Source organism: Cryptomeria japonica, chromosome 10 (genome assembly GCF_030272615.1).
Source record: "Cryptomeria japonica chromosome 10, Sugi_1.0, whole genome shotgun sequence".
NCBI classification, from domain to species: Eukaryota; Viridiplantae; Streptophyta; class Pinopsida; order Cupressales; family Cupressaceae; genus Cryptomeria; species Cryptomeria japonica.
The window spans coordinates 491,676,643-491,698,815 of NC_081414.1; the positions used below are offsets into that span (position 1 = coordinate 491,676,643).

The 22,173-nt window shown below is 36.1% G+C and overlaps 1 protein-coding gene across 1 annotated transcript; it reads right to left on the minus strand.

Moving 5' to 3' along the window:
* Positions 1 to 522: 522 nt before the first annotated feature.
* On the minus strand, positions 523 to 20,360 carry LOC131039412 (uncharacterized). The gene is made up of 2 exons (XM_057972160.2): positions 20,099 to 20,360; positions 523 to 1,697 (listed from the first exon to the last, which is right to left on the minus strand). Exons 1-2 carry the CDS (start codon positions 20,166 to 20,168, stop codon positions 919 to 921), a joined length of 849 nt encoding a protein of 282 aa, XP_057828143.1. The 5' UTR covers positions 20,169 to 20,360; the 3' UTR covers positions 523 to 918.
* Positions 20,361 to 22,173: the final 1,813 nt, after the last annotated feature.

The window sequence follows — 22,173 nt, forward strand, 5'->3', positions numbered from 1 at the left end:
TATATATGAATAATCTAGAATGTGCTTAAGAGGTGTTATAGTGGCTAGCATTTATTATTTGTTTTCCAAAAGGATCTGCTGCAACTAAACAACAAGCTGCATGGGACCCTCCTCCAGGACCAAGTGAAGCTCAAATTAGATGCAAGGGTTAGTGTTGCAGGTTCTTACAGATCTAACCGTTGATATGCAGTCAATTTAGGTACTAACTGAAAAATGACTGATACAGGCTGCTTATCAAGGAATTAAAGAAGCAAAGCACATGGATATCAAAACTAACCATTGAGAGGTATTTAATGTCCAACCTTTAATTACTACTACATTCCAGTGCTGATATTGCCTCACAAAAAGATGCTGATGATTGAAAAAATATCATCTCTAAATGCCAAAAAAATGGTAGATTAGCTTGCTGAGTGACTTCCTGACATAGGTTGAAGTGTTGCAACTGGTATGCAACTCTATGTAGGTTGTAAAATAAATCTTATTTTCCTCTATTTAGGAAAAAACAGAGGGTTTTCATGCAAATTAAAAGAAATAAACAAACTGGTATTTTCAGATTATTGTTATCGAGTTATCAAACCATAAAAAATTGTCAGAATAATTTTCAATTCACAATTCAGTTAGAGCACATCTTCTGCATGATTGACCACGCAAATCATGACAAGTAAAGCACTGCAAACCATACATCTAGGAGAATTATACAACTACAAACTGGTATACCATCTTTTTGAGTTGAAATTGACAACATATGCTTTCCACTAGCTAAAAACAAATCAGTTAGAACATTTTATAGAACTTAAAAACAGCCATTGCTTCTCTTGGCAAGGTATTAATTGCCATTGGTCACAGCTCCTAGATTTTGAGACTACCCTAGGCCTATTCAATCATCTTCCTCAGCGTTTGTTTTTGACATGAAAGAAATCATACTTCAAGAGCATCCTCATAGTCAGTTTCTTGATTCTCACCCATGCTTTCACTCTCATACATATCTCTCGTTGTCTCTGGAATCTCTTCTTGATTCTCACCTATGCTTTCACTCTCATACATATCTTTCATTGTCTCTGGAATCTCTTCAAATGTTTCTGGACTCTGATATGATGTCTCAGAACTATCATTGATAATCTCACCACTGAGTACATCTGAAGCAACACTTGATGCGGTGTACAACAAATATTGCACTCCATTAATCACATCATAAACCATAAGCCCAACTCTTCCTCCAAACCAATTTCCCACGTGACTGCCAATCAGATAGCCTACACGGCCAAGTCTCTGCTCCCCATAAAAACCACCACCATAAGTTCCAAAAAGAGTTCCAATACCTCTAAGGAATCCTTCAATGATCGTGCCACCATAGTACAAAGCTTCAAAAAAGTCCCATCCTGCAGCCATAATTGGCCCAGTAATACGCTTGGCTTTCTTGCTTGCCAACTTTGCTGCTTTCACTCCTGCCTGCTGTGCCTGCTTTGAGGCTACTTCAACACTTAAACCTCCAGTTATAGCTTCCCTCAAGGCAATTTCAATGGCTTTTCTCCTTTCCCTTTCTACATGACCTGCTCTCAAATTGTATACATATAATTTTCCTCCTTCTTTTGCCAAACAGGCCAATGTTCCAGAGCTCATGTCAAAGCAATTGAGCCATACGAACTTTCCACTTTTTGACACAGAATCATCTCCAACTAGTTGCCTGCATTTCTCCGCTGTATGTACATTGCAATAGAAAATCAGCCTTAGAATATTGGAGATTAACGATGAAATTATCTGAAGCATCTGCATCCACTAAATCACCGAGCATCATGATTAGAACTAAACTGTAAGCAAAAGTGGCAATTGAGCATACCGGAATGATTCAAGTATTTTCATTTACATTACACCTTGTGCAAAAGATCTCCAGAAACGAGATTTTCTAATGATTTCCTGAGCCAAAATGTTGGATTGTTTTGATTTGGAAATTTGTCTACTTGAAGCTGTTATAAATCTGGGCAATTAAAATGCCAATGGAAGAATCCAAACAGGAACAGCTTGCAAAACAGTATAGCTATGCTGCACTTGTTGCATCTTCTATTATTACAAATTACATAACTAGTCGTTGAAATCAGTTTGGGAAAATTAAAATTGTTATAGTGGTAGATTGCTGAGACTCTACTAATGAGATTTAAAAAATAACAAACATGAGGAGACACTCAAAATGTCAAATAAGTAGGATCATCCCAAGTTCCCAACAATCCCAGTACTATTTGCTTATAGAGCTAAGACCAATTATTAATTCATGAAAGCCTGAAACAACTCCAGGACATGTATGCAACTCCCCAGAAGGTGTTTAACAATAAATTCCCCATAAATTTGTCTTGGATTTAATAAACAGAAGAGTCAATAGCCCTAGCCAAAACATCAAACCCATACAACATGAATAAAACATCAGCAACAAGAATGACCACAAAAATGGTGCCAATGTCCCATAGGAAAATCAAGCATTAAACAACTTCAATGAATTATATTTCAATGGCTTACAAACAAAAATAACATATACAATATACATGATCATGAATATAATTTCACAATCAAAAACTTAATAATCCATCAAGGAAATAAACCAATTAAGGCATTAACAACCTAGCTACTTCATGCAAGTATAACATAAGATCTCTGTTAAAAACTAGTCTATAACTAAAATCCCTTTCCTTTTGCTTAGTGCTGATAAGTGCATAAAATTCATGGAATTAAATATTATGGTTGTTAAGGACTGAACAGTGATTAACATAATATAGATTAGGACGATGGTATTACTACATTTTTAATTTGTCTTCAGTCTATATTTATTCAACCCCTACTTCTTGACCCAATACTAAGGATCATTAAAATATATATGGGCACCATATATCCCTACAATCACTGCTTTTCTTAATTCTTAATGTTCTTTTACCTTCCCTGGCCTTCACCCCCGGCCCCAACAAATCTTTTTCCTTTTACTCATCTTATCCCTTCCTACATACAGTCCCCATGCTCCCCTAACACACTTGCCTTTGTATTCAGAAGTCAAACATTTAATCTTCAACATCTTTTTGGACCTTTTTCATCTCACCTGCCTTCTAACCAAAACCCACTTCCATTCCCTTCCTATTGCTTACCCCTAAGCATATATCCTACTTCCAAATACCTTTTGAATTTATTTTCAGCCTTAGCATGATTAACTTCCAGAACCCTAGCACAGCAAGCACAACCACAATACAAATAGGATTCATCAGTACTACTTTCTTCTTTTCTTCTGTAATTTAAGCAATCGTTTCCTCCTTAAGGCTCTTTTCCGATGCCGTATGCTCCTCCTTTGTTCCTTAGTATCTAATCATCTCTCCTACAGATCCCCACACCAAGGAGAGCATAGTTATTGCTCTATGGACTGGTCTTCCATGAAAGTAATAAGTTAAATATAAAAGACATTCTCATCTCTACCCATATCTACGAACGAATTGAACATTCCCTCTAGTATGATGCTCAGATCTATACGGTATTCATTATCATGCTGGCCAAAAACTTCTTGAAAAGAATGAACAAACCATTTAACATATGGTGGGAGGCAATTGATGAGAATGATGATCTGTTTGCCTTCTGTGTCCATACCAGCAGTCTACATATGCAGTTACTACCTATAAAAGTTTCTGGACCCTTGAAATCCAGCCTGCCAAGGAAATCTCTCCTCGATGCTATTAACTTTCAGAATCTGATGAAATAGGCTTTAATGATTTCTTACTCCTAAGTTGCCGATTTGGGTGTGGGTGCGAGTACAGAAACCGAAACTCGGTTTATTTTTCCTTGGGTATAGATACGGTATATATATATATATATATATATATATATATATCATAGTTGGAAGACACATGGGACTTGCCACAGACTCACCAAGACTCGCGAATCTATTGGCGGGCCGAGTCGACTCGCCAAGGACTCATAAGACGAGTCCAAATGAGTCTTGGCACAAGACTTGCAAGTCCTAAGTCGGGACTTGCGAGTCCAACTTAAAGACTCGTGATGCACAGAAACACACCAAGCAACACATCAAAAAAATATCTAAATTTTTTTTTTTTAAGTCTTCATCAAAATATATACATGAAATATAACATTTAAGTATAAGAAATACTTTAAGTTATATTTAATGTATATATTGGCAGGATGTTTGAGAGTGGTTTCAGATCTCTAGGAGTTATAATGCAAATTCTAGGTTTCACTTTATCTGCCCCAAATTTTAGACCTATCTCCCTATCACTCTTCCTTTATCCCCTCTCTCTACCACTCTCTATATCACTCTCTCCTCTCTCCCCCAAGATCTAGACCTATCTATCTACCCCTCTCTCTCACCCTCAGACCCTAGCAAGTGGTGCTCCCCTCAACCTAATTTTGGCAAGCTGCAGAAGCCACATCGGACTCCTAGAACTAGACCCTCTAGTTCTATCTCTCCCTTGGTTTTCACTAGAGCTGGGAAGAGGAAGATGTAGTCTTCTCTTTAGTTTGTTCATTGTTGTTTTTCACATGGGTGCTACCCTCAACCTAATTTTGGCAAGCTGGAGAAGCCACATCGGACTCCTAGAACTAGACACTCTAGTTCTATCTCTCCCTTGGTTTTCACTAGAGTTGGGAAGAGGAAGATGTAGTCTTCTCTTTAGTTTGTTCATTGTTGTTTTTCACATTTGGACATATCATTATATGTAATTTTGTAAACATTTTATAAACTTATGCTGCTGTTATACATTTTAAAGTTCAAAACTATGAGTATGAATTATGAAATTTCAAATATTGAGTGTTTGGAGATCATATGATGTGTAATGTTTCAAATATGGCTCTTATGTTCTCTAAATGCATTAATTTGTATTTGTTTTTTTTGTAAAACTACGTTGTTTTTTTGCTGAGTCCATTCCCGAGTTTTTGCCGAGTCCAATTTTTTGGGTTGATGAGTCTGTGGCGAGTCCAAGTTTCCCTACTATATATATATATATATATGAACAGTGACACTTATTAATCCAAGATTGCCAATCAATAGAATATTTAAATACCTCATAATATAATATTCATAGTTTGAAAAATGATGATACTCTAGTCTCAAAATGGCATTACCCAATGATAATTCAAATTATAATCGATATTTAATATACATACATATACATATATATATACATAAACACACACACATATATATATAAGAACAGTGATACTTATTAATCCAAGATTGCCAATAAATAGGATATTTAAATACCTCATAATATCATATTCAGTGTTTCAAAAATGATAATACTCTAGTATCAAAATGTCATTACACAATGATAATTCAAATTATAATCGATATTTAACATTCATATTCTTCATCAAAAACATGAAGATGAACATTGGGTTCAACTTCATTTGAACCACAATCCATTGGATTGCCTCTCCCACTAGTTGTGTCAAGTGAAGTTGCATTTATGGAGACTCGGACAAGTTGTGCAACTGTAGCATCTAAATCAAAACACTCAAGGGCTACATCCCAATTCTTTGTCACACCCTCATTGTATTCAGGTTTCTTATGTGACAAGAGACAAAGGATGGAGTGTATGTAGACCAAATCCTCCATTGTTTTGCACCCAAATGGTTGTGCTGGACCGAGCGGATGGAGTATGTACTCCAATTCCACTCAGCTGAAGAAGAACTTGCAACCTATTGAGTTTGCATACAACATTTAGTATTTAATTTTATAATTCAAGAATCAAAACTTAAAATTAGAAACAGAGATTATAAAATAAAAATATTTTAATATAATATATAGCCTGATAGCATCAAATGGAAAATGATAAAATAAATAATAAGAGGATGCATACTCAGGACAGAATTTTAATTTGCAAGGGGCTGCAAGAAAACGAAGCCTTGACCATGTAGATTCCGCCGCTCATCAACACTTCCCTATATTTGTCATGAAGAGCAGAAACGTCGTGATTTGTTGAAGCTATGAATTGGCCATTGTAATATCCCTTAGGAATCTGACCCTGTTTAGCTGATTTAAACTCCAAGGTATATTGTCAAACACTTTGCACACAAGGTCTGAACTTGTCGATTGATGATTCTTTCGGTATTTTCAACGAAGATGATGATAATATGCATTCAATAGGCTCAAAGAACATATGCAAATGACTGAAATGAAATGAGGATGTAATGCAAGATATATATAATGCAATTCTATAGCTGATGTGCCACTACAGCCAAAGGGCATTAATGTAAACACTTGGTAAGCAACCTACCAAAATAATTAAACACCTACAGCAAGAAGGTATTTTGCAAACAATTCAATGCAACTCCAAACTCCTTTATTGCGGCCTTCAGACTGATTATATTGACTGGAAATGTATAGGCATTATCACAAATGGTTGGCATGCAAACTTATTATGACTAAAACTAATACCCATATGATGTTGCAGCAATAATGCATTAAGACAAACAGTTGTCTTGCATACTAAACTCAGTAAACCTGATTACAAGTGGATTGCCAAGTCTCTGCATACCAAGGCAAGATTGATTACAATGCAAGACTATTCAATGAAACAATTACAAGGCTTCCCCAGCATCGATTTAACTGAGTTAACTATATGCAAACTAGTACGAGAATGACCCTGGAAATCTTGACAGCAGATTGTAAACTTCCACGTGGCTGTGTTGAAGATTGTTTTGCAACAATAACATGGCCTTCCAATGATGACTCTTTCAATCTGCTCTTCAAATCCCTTCTAGCTGCTCAAACAACTTGGATAATCTTCCACCATTAAGCTCGAACTTGACCTCTGGATGAAGCCAACAATTAAGCAATCTTCAGCTGATATCTCACAACCTCAGAACGTTGATACAATGAAGAAGCTACGCTCTCCAATGCCGAATATGCAGAAACCCTAAGATTCCTTCTCCAAGAGAAGAGCTCTCCAAACGTACGAGTATAAAATGATTGAATGGTGCCTTTTATATTCATCTCAAATTAGGTCGATTTCTCTAGAAGGCTCTTTTAAATCATTTAAATGATATTTAACATTTGACTTTCACTTTAATAAGTCGACGCACAAATAATAATTATATTTAATGTACTTTAAGTGACCTTTTTGAGGGTCATGGCCCCATTAGACATAAAGTGAATTTAAAACTTTATAATTACACTTATAATTAGTTATTAATAAAGTAATCACTTTATTAATAATTAAATAATCATTATTTCTCAATTCCGTCTCAACCTGAGAGTTAACCATTGTATCCTTTCTGCAACCAACTGCCTTACTAAAAATAGTAAGGGTCCCTCTCTGACATCCACTGAATTATTATAAATAGTAAGTCCCTCAAAACCAAACCAAAAACCTCTGAATATCAATGCCTCAGAACATATGAAGGGTCTAGAGATGAAAACACCAACAACTGTTCTCTGAGAGCAAAAAAAACTCCACAATAGGGTCCTCTAATCACTAGTATTAGCCTTCAAGGGCCCAATGATAGGCTAAATCCATTAACTCTGATGCACGCTCAAAATGGGGACATTACAATCTGCCCTCCCTGAAATTGCTTGTCCCCAAGCAATCTCCATTGCAAAGAAACTCCAGTCCTCGGAAGGCCCCAAAGAAGAAATGTGAAATGTCTCGCACAACTCTAGCTAACTCCTATAGCACCAACAACCACCACTGCGCGACAATATACATCATACCAATTGTTCAACTTATGCACACAAGAGATGTGCATCAGAAACCACTCGTATACGTGTGAACCAAAAGTGAAACTGTAAGCACTCCACACCATTTACACATTGCAATACTCATCAGTGAACTATGACTGGAACCTTGATGCACAAGAAGGATCCCACAGAACACTATAGATTAACCAAAAAAATATTCTTGTATCCCAAAATGGAAGTCTGCCATACCTGATATCCTCGGACTTTCGTTCTGCTCTTTTATTTCCAACTTCACCATGCAAGCAACCGAATGGGACTCGACCAATACACAGTGCCAAGCCTGTCATCACCTGGATCCCAATACAATTTGAACTCACATCCATCTGTCATGCGGAAATAAGAACATTTGGAAGCATCTGCTAAACTCTCTTGGATGTGATAACTAACCAAGCCATCATGCCTACTGACACCATAATCACCCTATAACCATGTAACTGTATGAAAGCTTTGTGACATAGAAGTAGCAAACCCAGTTGGATACATATCAGCATGATGGATAACTAACTGCTGACCTCGCAAGTAATTCCCCAAAAACCACTAAGTCGAGTACTTGTAGCCACTAATCCCATCCTCTGAAGATGGCAAATTCCCATTCCACAACGGATGGTATAAACCCTACGCCGATCCACACCGTCGCATCATCAAGTCCTCCGTGTGTGGATCAAAAGAGAAGTGATGAGCACTCCTCACTATGCAGTCCCGATAAAAAACACCAACCTCTATCAACGATTGACTGACATAATCCTGAGTATCACCCTCGTCATTAGACTCATCACTCACGATCCTGGAGTCAAGAGATGGCTCAGGTCTTTGATCCTGAAAAGCTGATTGGGTAGGGCCTCTGTTAACCCTCTCTGCAAACCTAATCACAAAAACTTTATCAAGAAAAATTGAGGTCAAAGTATGTTCAATTGCTCTGAAAGCACGCTTAATGAAGCGCAAACCTCGAATGCGAGTACCCTTTGTGGCTTCATAACAACTCTCTGAAACTCCGCACCCTCAAGTAGGTACTCAACAAACTTATCCATGCAGTAAAAGCTATATAAGGCTGAATCAACCTTATCTCCTGTAACATTCAGCTGATCTCTCCAACTTTGTGGCTCAACAAGCTATCGATCAAAATCAGTTGCATGGGATGAAATAGTCGATCTGTTTCCAGAAGAGGGAAACAAATCAACATGAGAGCCAAACTCCCAATCAGATGAAACCCTGCGAGTCTCCTATGAAGAAGATGGAGTAGTGTCATGTACTGTCACACAACTCTCTGAAGAATTCCCCACTGCAAGACAAGAACTATCAGTAATCTGACCTATATCATCGGTCATGGTACTAAACCTTAGGAGAACCTGGTGCAACAAAAGGTTCTCTGCAACTCTCAATTACTGTACTCATCTGATCAGAATTAACCACACCAATATATGTGATGGATATAACCACATCCTCCAGCTGCTCACACACAAAATACGTGGATATATGTTTCTCACCAGCTGCTGCCATTGAAAACTAAATTGTATATGTAGATGGTGAAGATTGTGCCAACCTCAACTCCACAATAATCTCCTCTATCCTTGACTGTGACTCTTGAAGGGCCAACTGGATGCTCTTCAACGAGTCCATATTCGCCTCAAGCTCATGAGTGAGCTCGTCAACCTCCTCTTCCTTTCCCTTCAGTGCATCATAACAAGTACAATCCCACTCAAGAAGATAGTCCCTATGAGAAAGTAGCTTCAAATAATTATGTTTCATTATTCCAATAGCTTCTCAAAGTGCATGGAGCTCTCTTAGGGAAAGGCCACCATCACTGTGCTCATTTGTCATAGGAGTGCTCCAACCAAAAGTAGCCAACATCTTGCAAGCAACATCAAAATGCTCTATGGTTGTGGCAATCATACTATCATTCACCTTTAGTTGCCCAACCAAATGATGAGGACTCTATAGCTTATGACTCCCATATAAGTTTCCCGATTCAACATCTGGACTGTGATATGAGGCTTCTTGTCCTCATTTTTGGCTAAGTCATAAAAACAGGATAACCCCTACAAATTTTGTCCAATTTGTAGTCCATGTGATCTAAGCAAGCTTTCTGAGGTCTCATGTGTGATTTAGGACCCTCGATTCTTGATTCGGAGGTTCTAGTCCTTTTCTGAGTCTTTTAAGTCAGTTTTTGTGTTTTGGTGTAAATCAGGTTCACAAACCTGAATTACACCTCTTTTATGCACACAAGTGTAAATTGGGGTTACGAACCCGAATTACACTTCCCCTTCAAAAATTTTAGTCTGGTGTAAATCGGGTTTGTAACCCCGATTTACACCACTTCATAACCAAGTCTTCCTGTTTTTGGTGCAAGGCGGGGTTGTATCCCAACTTACACTAAGTCCTTCCATTCTTGGTGCAGATTGGGGCCGTAACCCCGACCTACATCGAGTTCTCCCCAAGGGTGCAAGGCGGGGGTATAACCCCGACATACACCGAGGTCTTATCCAATGGTGTAAATCAAGGTTGTATCCTGATCTACATCAACTCCTTTCCCAACGGTGCAAATCGGAGTTACAACCCTGACCTACACCATTTCCTTTTCTTTTTGCCAATCGGGGTTATAACCCCAATTCGCACTAGAGACCATTTTTCTTTCTTGTGTTTTGCATAAGTGCATTTCAGACTTATAAGTCCGATATGCACCTATATGATTGTCGACCCCTCCCTAAATGCAAATCAGACTTATAAATCCGAAATGCACTTCATGACCCCCTTTTGGTCGTTGGTCGTTTTTGTCCAACTATGGGAATTCTTCAAATCCATTTCTGCAACTCCACTCCAAATGCTAGATTCAGCACATTGGGACCAGATGACTGTGAAACACAGGCTACCTTGCGACAATATGAAGACTCCATTGGTTAAGAATGTTGGAAACAAGACAAGCTCCAGACACTTAGTCATTTTTATGCATCTCTAGTCTAGTGTCATTTTGTAATCTCAATCGACACTTCAAGTGTCATTTTATATTCATGTTTTTACATGTAGAACTTGCACGTGTCCTAAGTCAAATTGAACTCTACCTTTGACTTGGTCACAAATTAGTTGTAACTTTCCTAGTTTCATGTTGCACCTCTCCTCTGAATATATGAGGTTGCTCATTGTAATTTATATTAGGCATCTTTAATCTATATGCCCAAACTCTGCTGAAGTGAAGTGCAAAAGTGAAAATTTGTGTTCCTCTTGTGATTTTACAAACTTGATGAAATAAGAAGAAAGCTTTGGCATCCAGAATTTTTGTGGACTTACCCGTCTTGTGAAGAATTATTCCACCTCTCCCTACACAAAACCCCTATCCCTGTGTAGGCATTAGCAGAAGACTAAGGACTAGAGCATTAATATATTATTTTATTTATGTATTATGAATGTATGTGAAATTAAGTATGACTGTCATACATATTGCAGTCTATATTAATATTACTATTAAATTCTGCATAAGAACATTATCAGGCTTCATATATTAAGCATACATATTAAGCACATCCCCATGCATACCACCAAGAACAAGGATGTTACTGCCTGTAACTTAATAACAGTTCTCATCTGATCTGATCGATGGTGATGTTATTGGATGCTTTTGATTCCTTTCCTTTATATCTCTCAATGTGAGGGAGAGGTCACGCATCTTCCTCATGTATGCCCTTTGGCAAGAGACACACCCTTTCCACCATCAGCACCCTTTGAAAGAGTGCAACTCTTCATTATATCTACCCTTTGAAAGGGACACAACCTTTCATCATCAGATCTGCACTTTTGATTCCCAAATTATCCCTCTCTCAAATGAGGTACTCTTCTCCCTTTTATATCTCATGTTTGAGGGAGTCACAACTTTTCATTCCATGTCTTTTGATCATTCATCAACTTAATTAAATTTTAATTATATTCTTTTATATTTTAATTTTATTATTTTGAATTTTAATTTTATTATTATTATTTACCATTAAATTCTATTTCAAAGTGGGGACATTACAATCCGTCCCACTCAAGATTGCTTGTACTCAAGCAATGATCATGGAGTGTTCAAAATGATTCCCAATATGAAATGGCTTTGGATACACACATGGAATAAACATGCTGGAAACATTCCAGGCATGAACCAAACACAGAGCATACACATGGATATATGCAAACACGGAGCATACACGCAAATACATGTATTATTAAATTCCTTCTTATTGACTAGAATGATTAATTGATTCACGTTTATCCTGCAAGATGGCAGAAATCAAAGCTCTGATACCAATTGTAATGACTATCGGAAGGCTACCTGTTTCCCAATAATTATTAATATGTCGTAAATTAAGTTGTTGAGATTAGAAAACATCTATTTCCTCATAATACAATTAATACTAATTATTTTAAGGGTTTTCCCTCAATTCTTCCCTAACCCTAACGGAGGATGGTGGAATTAATGTGCTAGGGCACTTGGAAACTGTCTACAAGTAGGCTCCCTCGAGGTTTCAAGAACATCTGTTCATGCCCATCTCAGGAATCTCCCTCAAGGCTTCAGAAATATATGTCCTTACCCCATCTTGAGGCGTACACATCTTGTGACAGAATTTCTCCGCCTCTCCCTACACAAAACCCCTATCCCTACATAGGCATTAGCAGAAGACTAAGGACTAGAGCGTTAATATATTAATTTCTTTATCTATTATGAATGTAAATGAAATTAAGTATGACTGTCATACATATTGCAGTATATATTAATATTACTATTAAATTCTGCATAAGAACATTATCAGGCTTCATATATTAGGCATACATATTAAGCACATCCCCATGCATACCACCAAGAAAAAGGATGTCACTGCCTATAACTTAATAATAGTTCTCATCTGATCTGATCGATGGTGATTTCATTGGATGCTTTTGATTCCCTTCCTTTATATCTCTCAATGTGAGGGAGAGGTCACACCTCTTCATCATGTATGCCCTTTGGCAAGAGACACACCCTTTCCACCATTAGCACCCTTCGAAAGAGTGCAACTCTTCATTATATCTGCCCTTTGAAAGGGACACAAACTTTCATGATCAGATCTGCACTGCTGATTCCCAAATTATCTCCCTCTCAAATGAGGTTCTCTTCTCCCTTTTATATCTCATGTTTGAGGGAGTCGCAACTTTTCATTCCTTGTCTTTTGACCATTCATTAACTTAGTTAAATTTTAATTACATTTAAATATATTCTTCTGTATTTTAATTTTAATTTTATTTTTATTCTTTTGAATTTTAGTTTTATTATTATTATTTACCATTAAATTCTATTTCAAAGTGGGGACATTACATGAAGATTATGCAAAACACTTGAATAATTTACATCAGGAAGAAAAAATACAGTTGGAAAATATGAACAATATATATAAAGAATATGCAGATCAAAAGGGGAAACATACGGAATATGAGGTTCGAGACTTAGTCATGGTATATCTAAGAAAATAAAGATGCCCACAAGCAACATACAATAAACTTAAGATTAAGAAGTTTAGTCCTTGGAAAATTGTTAAGTGTGATTCAAGAAATGCATACAAAGTAGAATTAAGATCGCAGTATAACACTAGAATTTAATATTGTTGATCTATATTAATATCACAAATCAAAAGACAATAGAGCAAAGGTAGATTGGAGAAAACGGGTGCCAAAAGTTAGAACAGGAAACAACAGAAATTGAAGAGATACTTGACAATAGAATTGAAGATTCGAAAGAAGCACCAGAAATAAAAAGTATGAAGAATATTTGATGAAGTGGAATGTAATGTCCCCTACTAGGAGGCTGCCAGTTTACCAATAATTAATATATATCATTAAATATTACTGTGCTAGGGCACTTGGAAACCAATCTACAAACAGGCTCCCTCAAGGTTTCAGGAACACAGGTCCTTAGCCCATCTTAAGACTTCTCCCTCAAGGTTTCCAGAACGCCTGTCCATACCCCATCTTGGGACATACCCGTCTTGTGAGGAATTACTCCGCCTCTCCCTACACAATCCAACCTATCCTCACAAAGACATTAGCGGAAGATCAAGGACTAGATCATTTAATATATTGGCCTTTCAAGTATTACGAATGCATAAGAAATTAAGTATAAATCTGATTTCTTTATTATTACCATGCAAATTATTGACAATATTCCCTAATATACATTTATAAATATAGTGTCTCATATTATAGATATTTATTCTTTATTCTTAATGTTCCATATCATATAATTGCAAATAGTCAATTAGCAATAAGTGAGATATATCATACCAAACTGTTACCACAGGCAGTCACAATCGATCTTCTTCTTGATGAGTGTAGATTACCTGTATTGTTCCTTTGACCTGATTCAGTGATTACTCCTTTCTGCCTTTCCTTGGAGGTTGATCTTAACATTTATATCTCCCCACGAAGTGAAGAGGAATGTCTCTTCCCGCGGTCACTATTTGCAAAGGACATGTCCCTCATCTTCATGTCTTTTGACCATTCACTACACTTAATTAATTTTTAGTTAAATGATATTGATTATTTCCCCTTGTTCACTACTGGTTTCCTAATCTTGGCGTCAAGTGATGAGTATTAATGTTAATATTATAAAGGCAGTGATCAGCTTTCTGTAATGATCCACAATCCTTACTTTTCTATCGCTGCTTAGCAAATCATATATACGATTACATTTGCTTTATTTCTTAGTTTCTCTACATAACTTTCATCACTGTATTTTGAATATGTAATCACCACTACCTTTAATCTCAAGCGCTTCACTTTGATATTAATCGCTGTCATATATCAGAGGTTTATACTTTGATCACTGGTTTAACACTCCGTATTTCATCAAGTTGCTGCTTTATAGATTAGAAACAAATTAATGATGATTGCCGCCTGGAGAATCGAAAAATTTTGATGTCTTATAAATAAGACAATTTTTCATTTAATCAATTTTTTTTTTTTTTTTGATCAATAAAAGGCCGAAGCCATATTTTATTTCTTTTGTAAATTTTTACTTCATTTAATCAATTTTAGTTTTACTTAATATATTTGTTAACTTTAGTACTTTCAGATTAGATGAAACTCAGAAAATTAGAATTTGTTTTTAACTAGGTTAATTAGATTTATTGATTTTCAGATTTGAGCATAGTAAGAACTGAATGCAAAAGAGTCAAGACAAAAATTACCCTGGGAAAACCTCCTAGGAGGAAAAACCCAGCCAGAAAAGATCCTCAGATCTGATTATGGTTTTAGATTCAATTGACAATTACACACTTATCTGGAGTATAAAAGTTGCAGTCACAAGGAAGATGATATAGAAGACTACACAGCTAGTTTGTTGACTGTGATTATAATTTACAGTCCTTTACTTGAGTCTTCAATGGAGATCCCTGTCTATGATGATAACTTGTGATCACCAATTAGATCTGCTGCACATACATTGAGTTTGCTGTGATCATCAATTGGATCTGCTACACATACATGAAGTTCGCTGTGATCTGCACCTACATGAAGTTCGCTGCAACCTAATTGATAATCTGCTACCTGTGAATGAGGCTCGCTGTGATCTGCTGCTTGTAAAGAAGTTCGCTACACAAGAAGGATATATTTCGCATTTACTTGAGGACTGCCTTGAATGCTATTGTGATAGGTATGTGTCTTATTTATAGGAGAGCAAACACTCCTAATCAAGTCGGCTTAATCCTTTTAATTTCTTTAATTCATTTAATTTCTTTTGTGTGAAGAAGATAGGGTCGGCCCTATCAAGGTGTAGCATGGGGATCTTTTGGAGAGCCGAAAGGTATAGGGCTTGGCCCTATATAATGGAAAAGGAGCTGGCCCCCCCTTAGGCGGATTCCAATGTTGCCCAAGGCAATTGGAATCCGCCAGGCCCTAATTATAAACAACAATATTCTGTCTTTTAAGAATGGTTCGAGGAGGTATTTGGTGGGGCATGACATTGAAAGGCAGACCAATTGAGGACTCAACATGGATATCTAGAATTTAGGTGAACCATTTTTGTTTCCCTCCAGCCCTAACAAAGTGAGATTCTCGCTTTTTGGTTATCGAAGTGTCTGATGCAAGAGCATCCAAGGTGTATGAACAGGTTTGTATCAACAAAAACTATTATTTTCACAAATGTTTTGTTTTCTAGCTGTTTTCCAAATTTTGTAGCAAGGTGTGGTAAGTTTATCACAGTGCATCTCACCACATTTGCATCACTCTATTGCAAGCCTCGAACCAATCACCGCATGCAGAGTCAACTGGTTTTCATACTGCATTTCATCACATTTGGATATTATGTGGTGCAGTTTGGAACATAAGGCCAACTAAGCATCATGAATTTGCCATCATCATCACATCTTTGATTCTTGTATTAAAGGACCTTATCTAGACTATTCATTGTTTAACAAAACCTCATTCGAATTATGTGTCTGTAATGTCCCCTTCTCAAGAATAATCAGTTTGAGGACAATTAGCCTATTTTCTGAGTTTTCTTGTAGGGTAATCGGTGTGCAAGGGAGAACTCCAACTTTCTTGGAGGGCACAGGATTGATCAAACAATAGTGTTGTCCATGGAAATGAGTTCAAGTGATTTTGGTAAGCCTCATTGTGTTTTTACTTTTTAGAATGCAATTCTGTCCTTTTGGGAGCTCTGCAAACTTCTTGGAGAAGCCAGCTATTTTTAGAATGTCACCTAGTTGCTTCAATTCATCGTCATAAGTCCTCAAAAACATTATGGTACAATTAGAAATTCATATTTAACTCATTTTGATGTTTTCCGCAACTTGGGTTAAATAATTAAATTATTAATAGTTACAACTTAAGTTGTTCTAAGGAGTATAAATCAAAAAGGCAACTAAGGTATAATTATTTAATAAAAAATGTTTTAAGTTGTGCCTTCAGGGGGGCACCTAGGCACATGGAGGACTTTGTTCTCATGAAAAGGATTATTAATTAATTTGAAAAAGAGTTTTTAGATGGAAAGAGGAAATTATTATTTCAATTCCTCCAAAATGTTATAAAAGGAGGTTGTGAGTTATTGTTAAGGTTAGACATGTTATTATATTGACTCTGCATTTGAGAGAACTTGTGTTTATCTCTGATTTTCTTGAGGACGAAAACCCTTTTGAAATTACTGGCTTTGTAGACAAAAACTCCCTTAACTGATCTTGGCAGTTTCCTGCAGGAGCCACAGCTGCATCTGCAAGTGAAGTTTTAGTTTGGTTGCGATAAAAATGGAGGTATTTGATTCTTTTGAGTAGTCATTTTGGTTTGCTAATGTTGTTTGTTTGAGCATTCAGTTTGGAGGATTTTGGAGGTGAAGGAGGCCATAATGGCTCCCTTTCTACTGGCCATAGTGGCCATACCATCCACCACAGGTCGTACAGCTCACACTACATATAACTATGAATTATGAATTATTTTAAGGTTTGATACTAATACTTACCCTGCTCTTTGATGTTGTTTAAGGGCCATACAAGTGCTAGAGAAGGACTATTTGAGGGGCCATGCTATCTACAGGCAGGCCTTACAGGGTCACAAGGGCTGGGGTGAGACTCCAGAAAGAAATTGCTGCGTATTTCCAATGAGTATCTAGTGGTTTGGAGGCACCCTAGGGTTAAATGCATATTCTAAGTCGTTGCAAGGTGGATGCACAAGTATTTGGAGAGTTATCTTGATTTTTCTGCTTGTTGCTTTAGCTGTACAACAACAAATGATTGTGCTCTCAAACTTATTTATGACTGGATAAATATCAGATTTATGAATTATCACTTTTAGTGTGCTGGGTGTGTGTAGGAGAGGTTTGAAGTGTTTTTTTTTGTAGTTTGCAGTTAGTGGGTTTGGTATGCTTCAAAGGAGTGGTTTTTAGCGTGATGACAATGTGTATCAGACCTGATTGACAAAAGAACAGCAGTTGTTGAGTGTTATGAGACCTTCACCAGCCCTTATTTCATCTACCAAAACTCTCTGCAATTGGTTTATTAATAAGCTGGTTTATATATCATTTGGCTCATTTTTTGGGTTGTTGTAGCAATCTTTATTTGTGATCAGAACTTTACAATGTTCCATCAGCATATGGAAGCAATTTATCTTTCTGAAAAATGGTTTATTGATAAGCTGGTTTATCTATGTCATTTGGCTCATTTTGGGGGTTGTTGCAGCAATCTTTATTTGTGATCAGAACTTTATATCAGCATATGGCAGCAGTTTATCTTTTTGAATAATGGTTTATTGATAAGCTGGTATATCTATGTCATTTGGCTCATTTTTCGGGTTGTTGAAGCAATCTATATTTGTGATCAGAACTTTACATCACCATATAGTAGCAATTTATCTTTCTGCATAAAGGTTTATTGATAAGCTGGTTTATCTGTGTCATTTGGCTTATTTTGGGGGTTGTTGCAGCAATCTTTATTTGTGATCAGAACTTTACATAAGCATATACTAGCAGTTTATCTTTCTGAATGAGGTTTATTGATAAGCTGGCTCATTTTTTGGGTTGTTGCACTAATCTTTATTTGTGATCAGAACATTATCTCAGCAGTTTATCTTTCTGAATAATGTTCTGTAATCCATTTGATCCCTGGATGGTAATTTTGCCAGTGATTTCATCATCATATCTAGTTGTAATTGCACACACCACTGAATAAGCGTCTAGTGACTATGCACTCGCTGAATAAGTGAAAAGTGACTATGTTTGTGTAATTGCACTCTGCTGAATAAGTGGAGTGAATAAGCGACAAGTGTCTGTGCTCGTGTAATTGCACACTCCGCTGAGTAAGTGTAAAAGTGTTTTCTTTCAGTTCTTCCATCAAATGCACTCCAGTAAAGAAGTGTAAACCCGGCTGGCTCTGTCACCTTGTGTGCTTAGTTGATTAGATCACTTCATGTTGTTGCATTGTAGATAACTGAGTGTGGTCCTGTACACCATATGCCTTCGCCTTGCCCATCTCGAGAACTGAGTGATCAGAAAGTGATAATTGCATTGTACCTTTGATTCAGTTGACAATTTCAAAAACAATTGGGGTGTTTATTATAGTGCCAAATATTTGAATCTCACGCCAACTCCTTAGGTTTCCTATTTAATTTTGGGTCCTAAAAGGGATCAGCTATGGAACCGCATTGTATTTGGAGATTCCTAGCTCAAAGTATATTGTTGAAGGTGAATCTACATACTACCGAGGTGATATGCTCAATTTTAAGGCTGACTGAAAGTGAAATCATTTATTTTTGGGGCCATTGATCCTTCACACATTGCTTGTGCCAGTGCAATATGTTTTCATGCGGCATATATCCTTCTATATAAAGAGAAGCCCAATATCATTTCAACGCACCAGCATTAGAGCAGATTTAGAAAGCAAGTTAGCATAAGCCAACAGACAGTGATCAAATTTTTAAAAAATCTCATCGATCTACATACTAATCAAATGACTTGGGCCTAGCATGTAGCAAAGTTCTTGAAGCTATGTTATAACTGCATTAGCGGAATAACAAACCAAATTCATTGTTGGGTTTTCTACTATTTACTACGTTGAAAGTGCTGTATGTTTATTTTAATTGTGTAATTAGACTCTTTAATTAAACCCTCTAACCATGTATACATCATTCCTCTGCAATAGTACTGTGTGTAAATATCTTGTATATGATCATTTCGCTTGTTTTAACTTTTAGTGGGTAGATCATAGAATATTTCATAGAAACAAAGAAAAAAAATCCATGTATGCAAAGTACTCTAAAATAGTTTACAACTGTCTAGCGAAGTTAATACCTTCACAAATGTTAAACATGCATCGATTGGTTACAATATCCAGAAATGTAGTATTTTGCTAGAGTCAGGACCTTGGATAATTTGCGGTATTGCTGTTAGGCTTGCAGAGTGCAGAGGACTCGAAAATTTTGAAGAAGAGGGAGATTTCCAAATAGGGTGAAAGCGCTAACAAAAGGGAAGCCGCATGCTGGATGAAATCGTAATGTTTACTGGTGGCATCTGTATGAGGAAAATACAACATACAAAGATGACGAGATGATGATCTGTAAATCCATCAAACGAGAATTAAAAGAGAGGAGATTTTACCCACTTGGGTTGGAAAGAACTAAGTGAATTAATCCTCGAAGTTGTGAAATGTGAGCATTGCTCAAGAAGGCACTGAATTGACACATACAGTTTACAGTATATGTGGCCATCCTAAATTGAACGAAATATTAATGTTCCATTTTTCTGATCTTTGGCGTACGCATGGCATTGTCTTTTTTTCTTGGAACACTGTTGGGTATACAAATCATTCTACAGTTTTCTGAACTGATTCATTAAGTATGGCCATGGGGTTTAAGAAATTGACTAGGTGGCTTATGTTGGTAAAGAGATTTGTGTACCTGCTATGGCCAGAATAACCAGGGCAGCAATGATGGAGAACCAACCAAGTCTTCTCTTTTCAACATCCATTCAAATTCCTTCCCCTGCACCTTGCGCTGAGTATACACCTAGTACCAGGAGCATATCCCGACAGCTTCTGCGGCACTTTGGCCCTCTTTAGACTACACCCCACAACTTTAAGGAAATGCTTTCGGCTTCTGTTAGTCTGGAATTCGTTCTTTCCAAATATTTTCCTAAAATTTGGTCAAATGATTGTACTTTTTTGTTTTCTTAATGTCCAGGCTTACATCAATAGTATTTCTGGTATCTTTTTAGATTTTTACTATTTTTTTATTATATTTTTAATTTTTTATTGGACTATTTCATTGACAAGTTTTTTTTAAATTTAAGTGTCATCCTTATAATTCTGAAATGGTCAAATTTGTTTACTTATATTAATTTAATATAATTTTGTTTTCATTTTTAATAAGTTTTTGGTAGAATTTTCTTTATTGTGATGGTTTTTTTAAGAATATTTGATTAGAAATGGTCAAATTTGTATGTTTATATTATTTTTTATTTAGTTTTGTGTTTATTAAAAATGAATTAATATTTGAATATGTTTATAATTGTGTAATCAATTTTAGCGTCAACATTTTGAATTATAATCTATAATCATCAAAACAAAGAAAAATAATAAATAAATTATAAATTTATTTGTTATAGGAAGAAGAAGGTTGAAAATAAAAATAGAACCCAAGAAAAAGGAACAAAAACTATTCTAAAGTGAGATAGTGTGATGGTTCAAACCCCAAGTTGTATTGTTATTATTGTCATCAAGGTTCAAACCCCACTAAGGTGTTATTGTTGAATGTTAATTGACCAATCAACCAACAATGACATCATCGTTGGTGAATTTACATCTGCTATTTTACAAGCCATGCATGGCAATTATTAGTAGGAAGCTTGGCATTTGGGATCTTGTAATGCCATTTTTGTATCAGCATTATATATTTTCGATATGTACTCCTTTTATAAGTAATATAGGGCGCTATCCCCATACTTGATAGCACTTACCCACCAAAAAAAAAAAAAAAACAATTGTACCTAATCATGTAGAATATGTTGATCATTATTATATAAGGTTGTTTTGATTCAATGTGAATTGTACTTTTGCGTAGAAGTCTCATAGGATGAAAATAATTGTGATTTATCATCAATGTATTTTTCATAGATAATGTTTTGTAATTAAGGAAGCCAAATTTGAATAATAGAATTGTCTAGGGAATAATTGATCGTTTGCTTATCAACTATCAAAGTTGCTTTGAGATGGTGAGAGTAATCGTGTGCTACTTGTTGACTGTATTTAATGCACAATAACCAGTTTTGTCTTGAAGTGTTACATATGTATCAAATTTGTAGTTACATTAAAGACAAAAAGCATGAAATGGAATTGGAAATAGATTAGTTATTTTTATGGTTCCATGGAATTGCAAGATATAATAAAGATATGTATTATTTATTTTTTGAGCACATATTTTAGTAACTATGAAATTTTAATAGTGCAAGGTTACTTACCTCAAATGTTGACTATAGAAAATTGTATAAATGATTAGAGATCCTCTTATTATTCAATTTTTTAATGTACATTGATTGACATGTACAAAGGATATTGTCTTTCGCATCAAGTTGTTTCATGATATTTCTAAATAGTTGACTGGACTCTACTAAGTGCTATAGGTTGGTGCATACAACTTAATGCACATGCTTGACTAGGCAACTAATCCCACATTGAGTAACCTATTGTCCTAGAGAGGCTCATTTAATTATCGAAGAAGGACATGTCTTCTTGGATGATGTTGGCACTATATGCGCACTAGGGAAGCCTTCTAGGTCATTATATCAATGCGTATAGTAAACAAAATTAAAGCAATAAACTAAATTGAAAAAGATAACAACGTGAATATGACTACATATAGTAGTTGTTGTGGGTGGACTGATTAATTGACACAGCAATGGCTACAGGTGGTGTATAATTACCTAAATTAATTATGTTGCAACAAAAAATATCATAAACTACCAATCACTAACACTT

Coding starts and splice junctions, on each gene's coding strand:
- LOC131039412 (XM_057972160.2), bottom strand. CDS start 20,168: ATGGATGTTGAAAAGAGAAGACTTGGTTGGTTCTCCATCATTGCTGCC. Junction 1,698..20,098: donor GGTTATTCTGGCCATAGCAG/GTACACAAATCT, acceptor ATGTACATACAG/CGGAGAAATGCAGGCAACTA.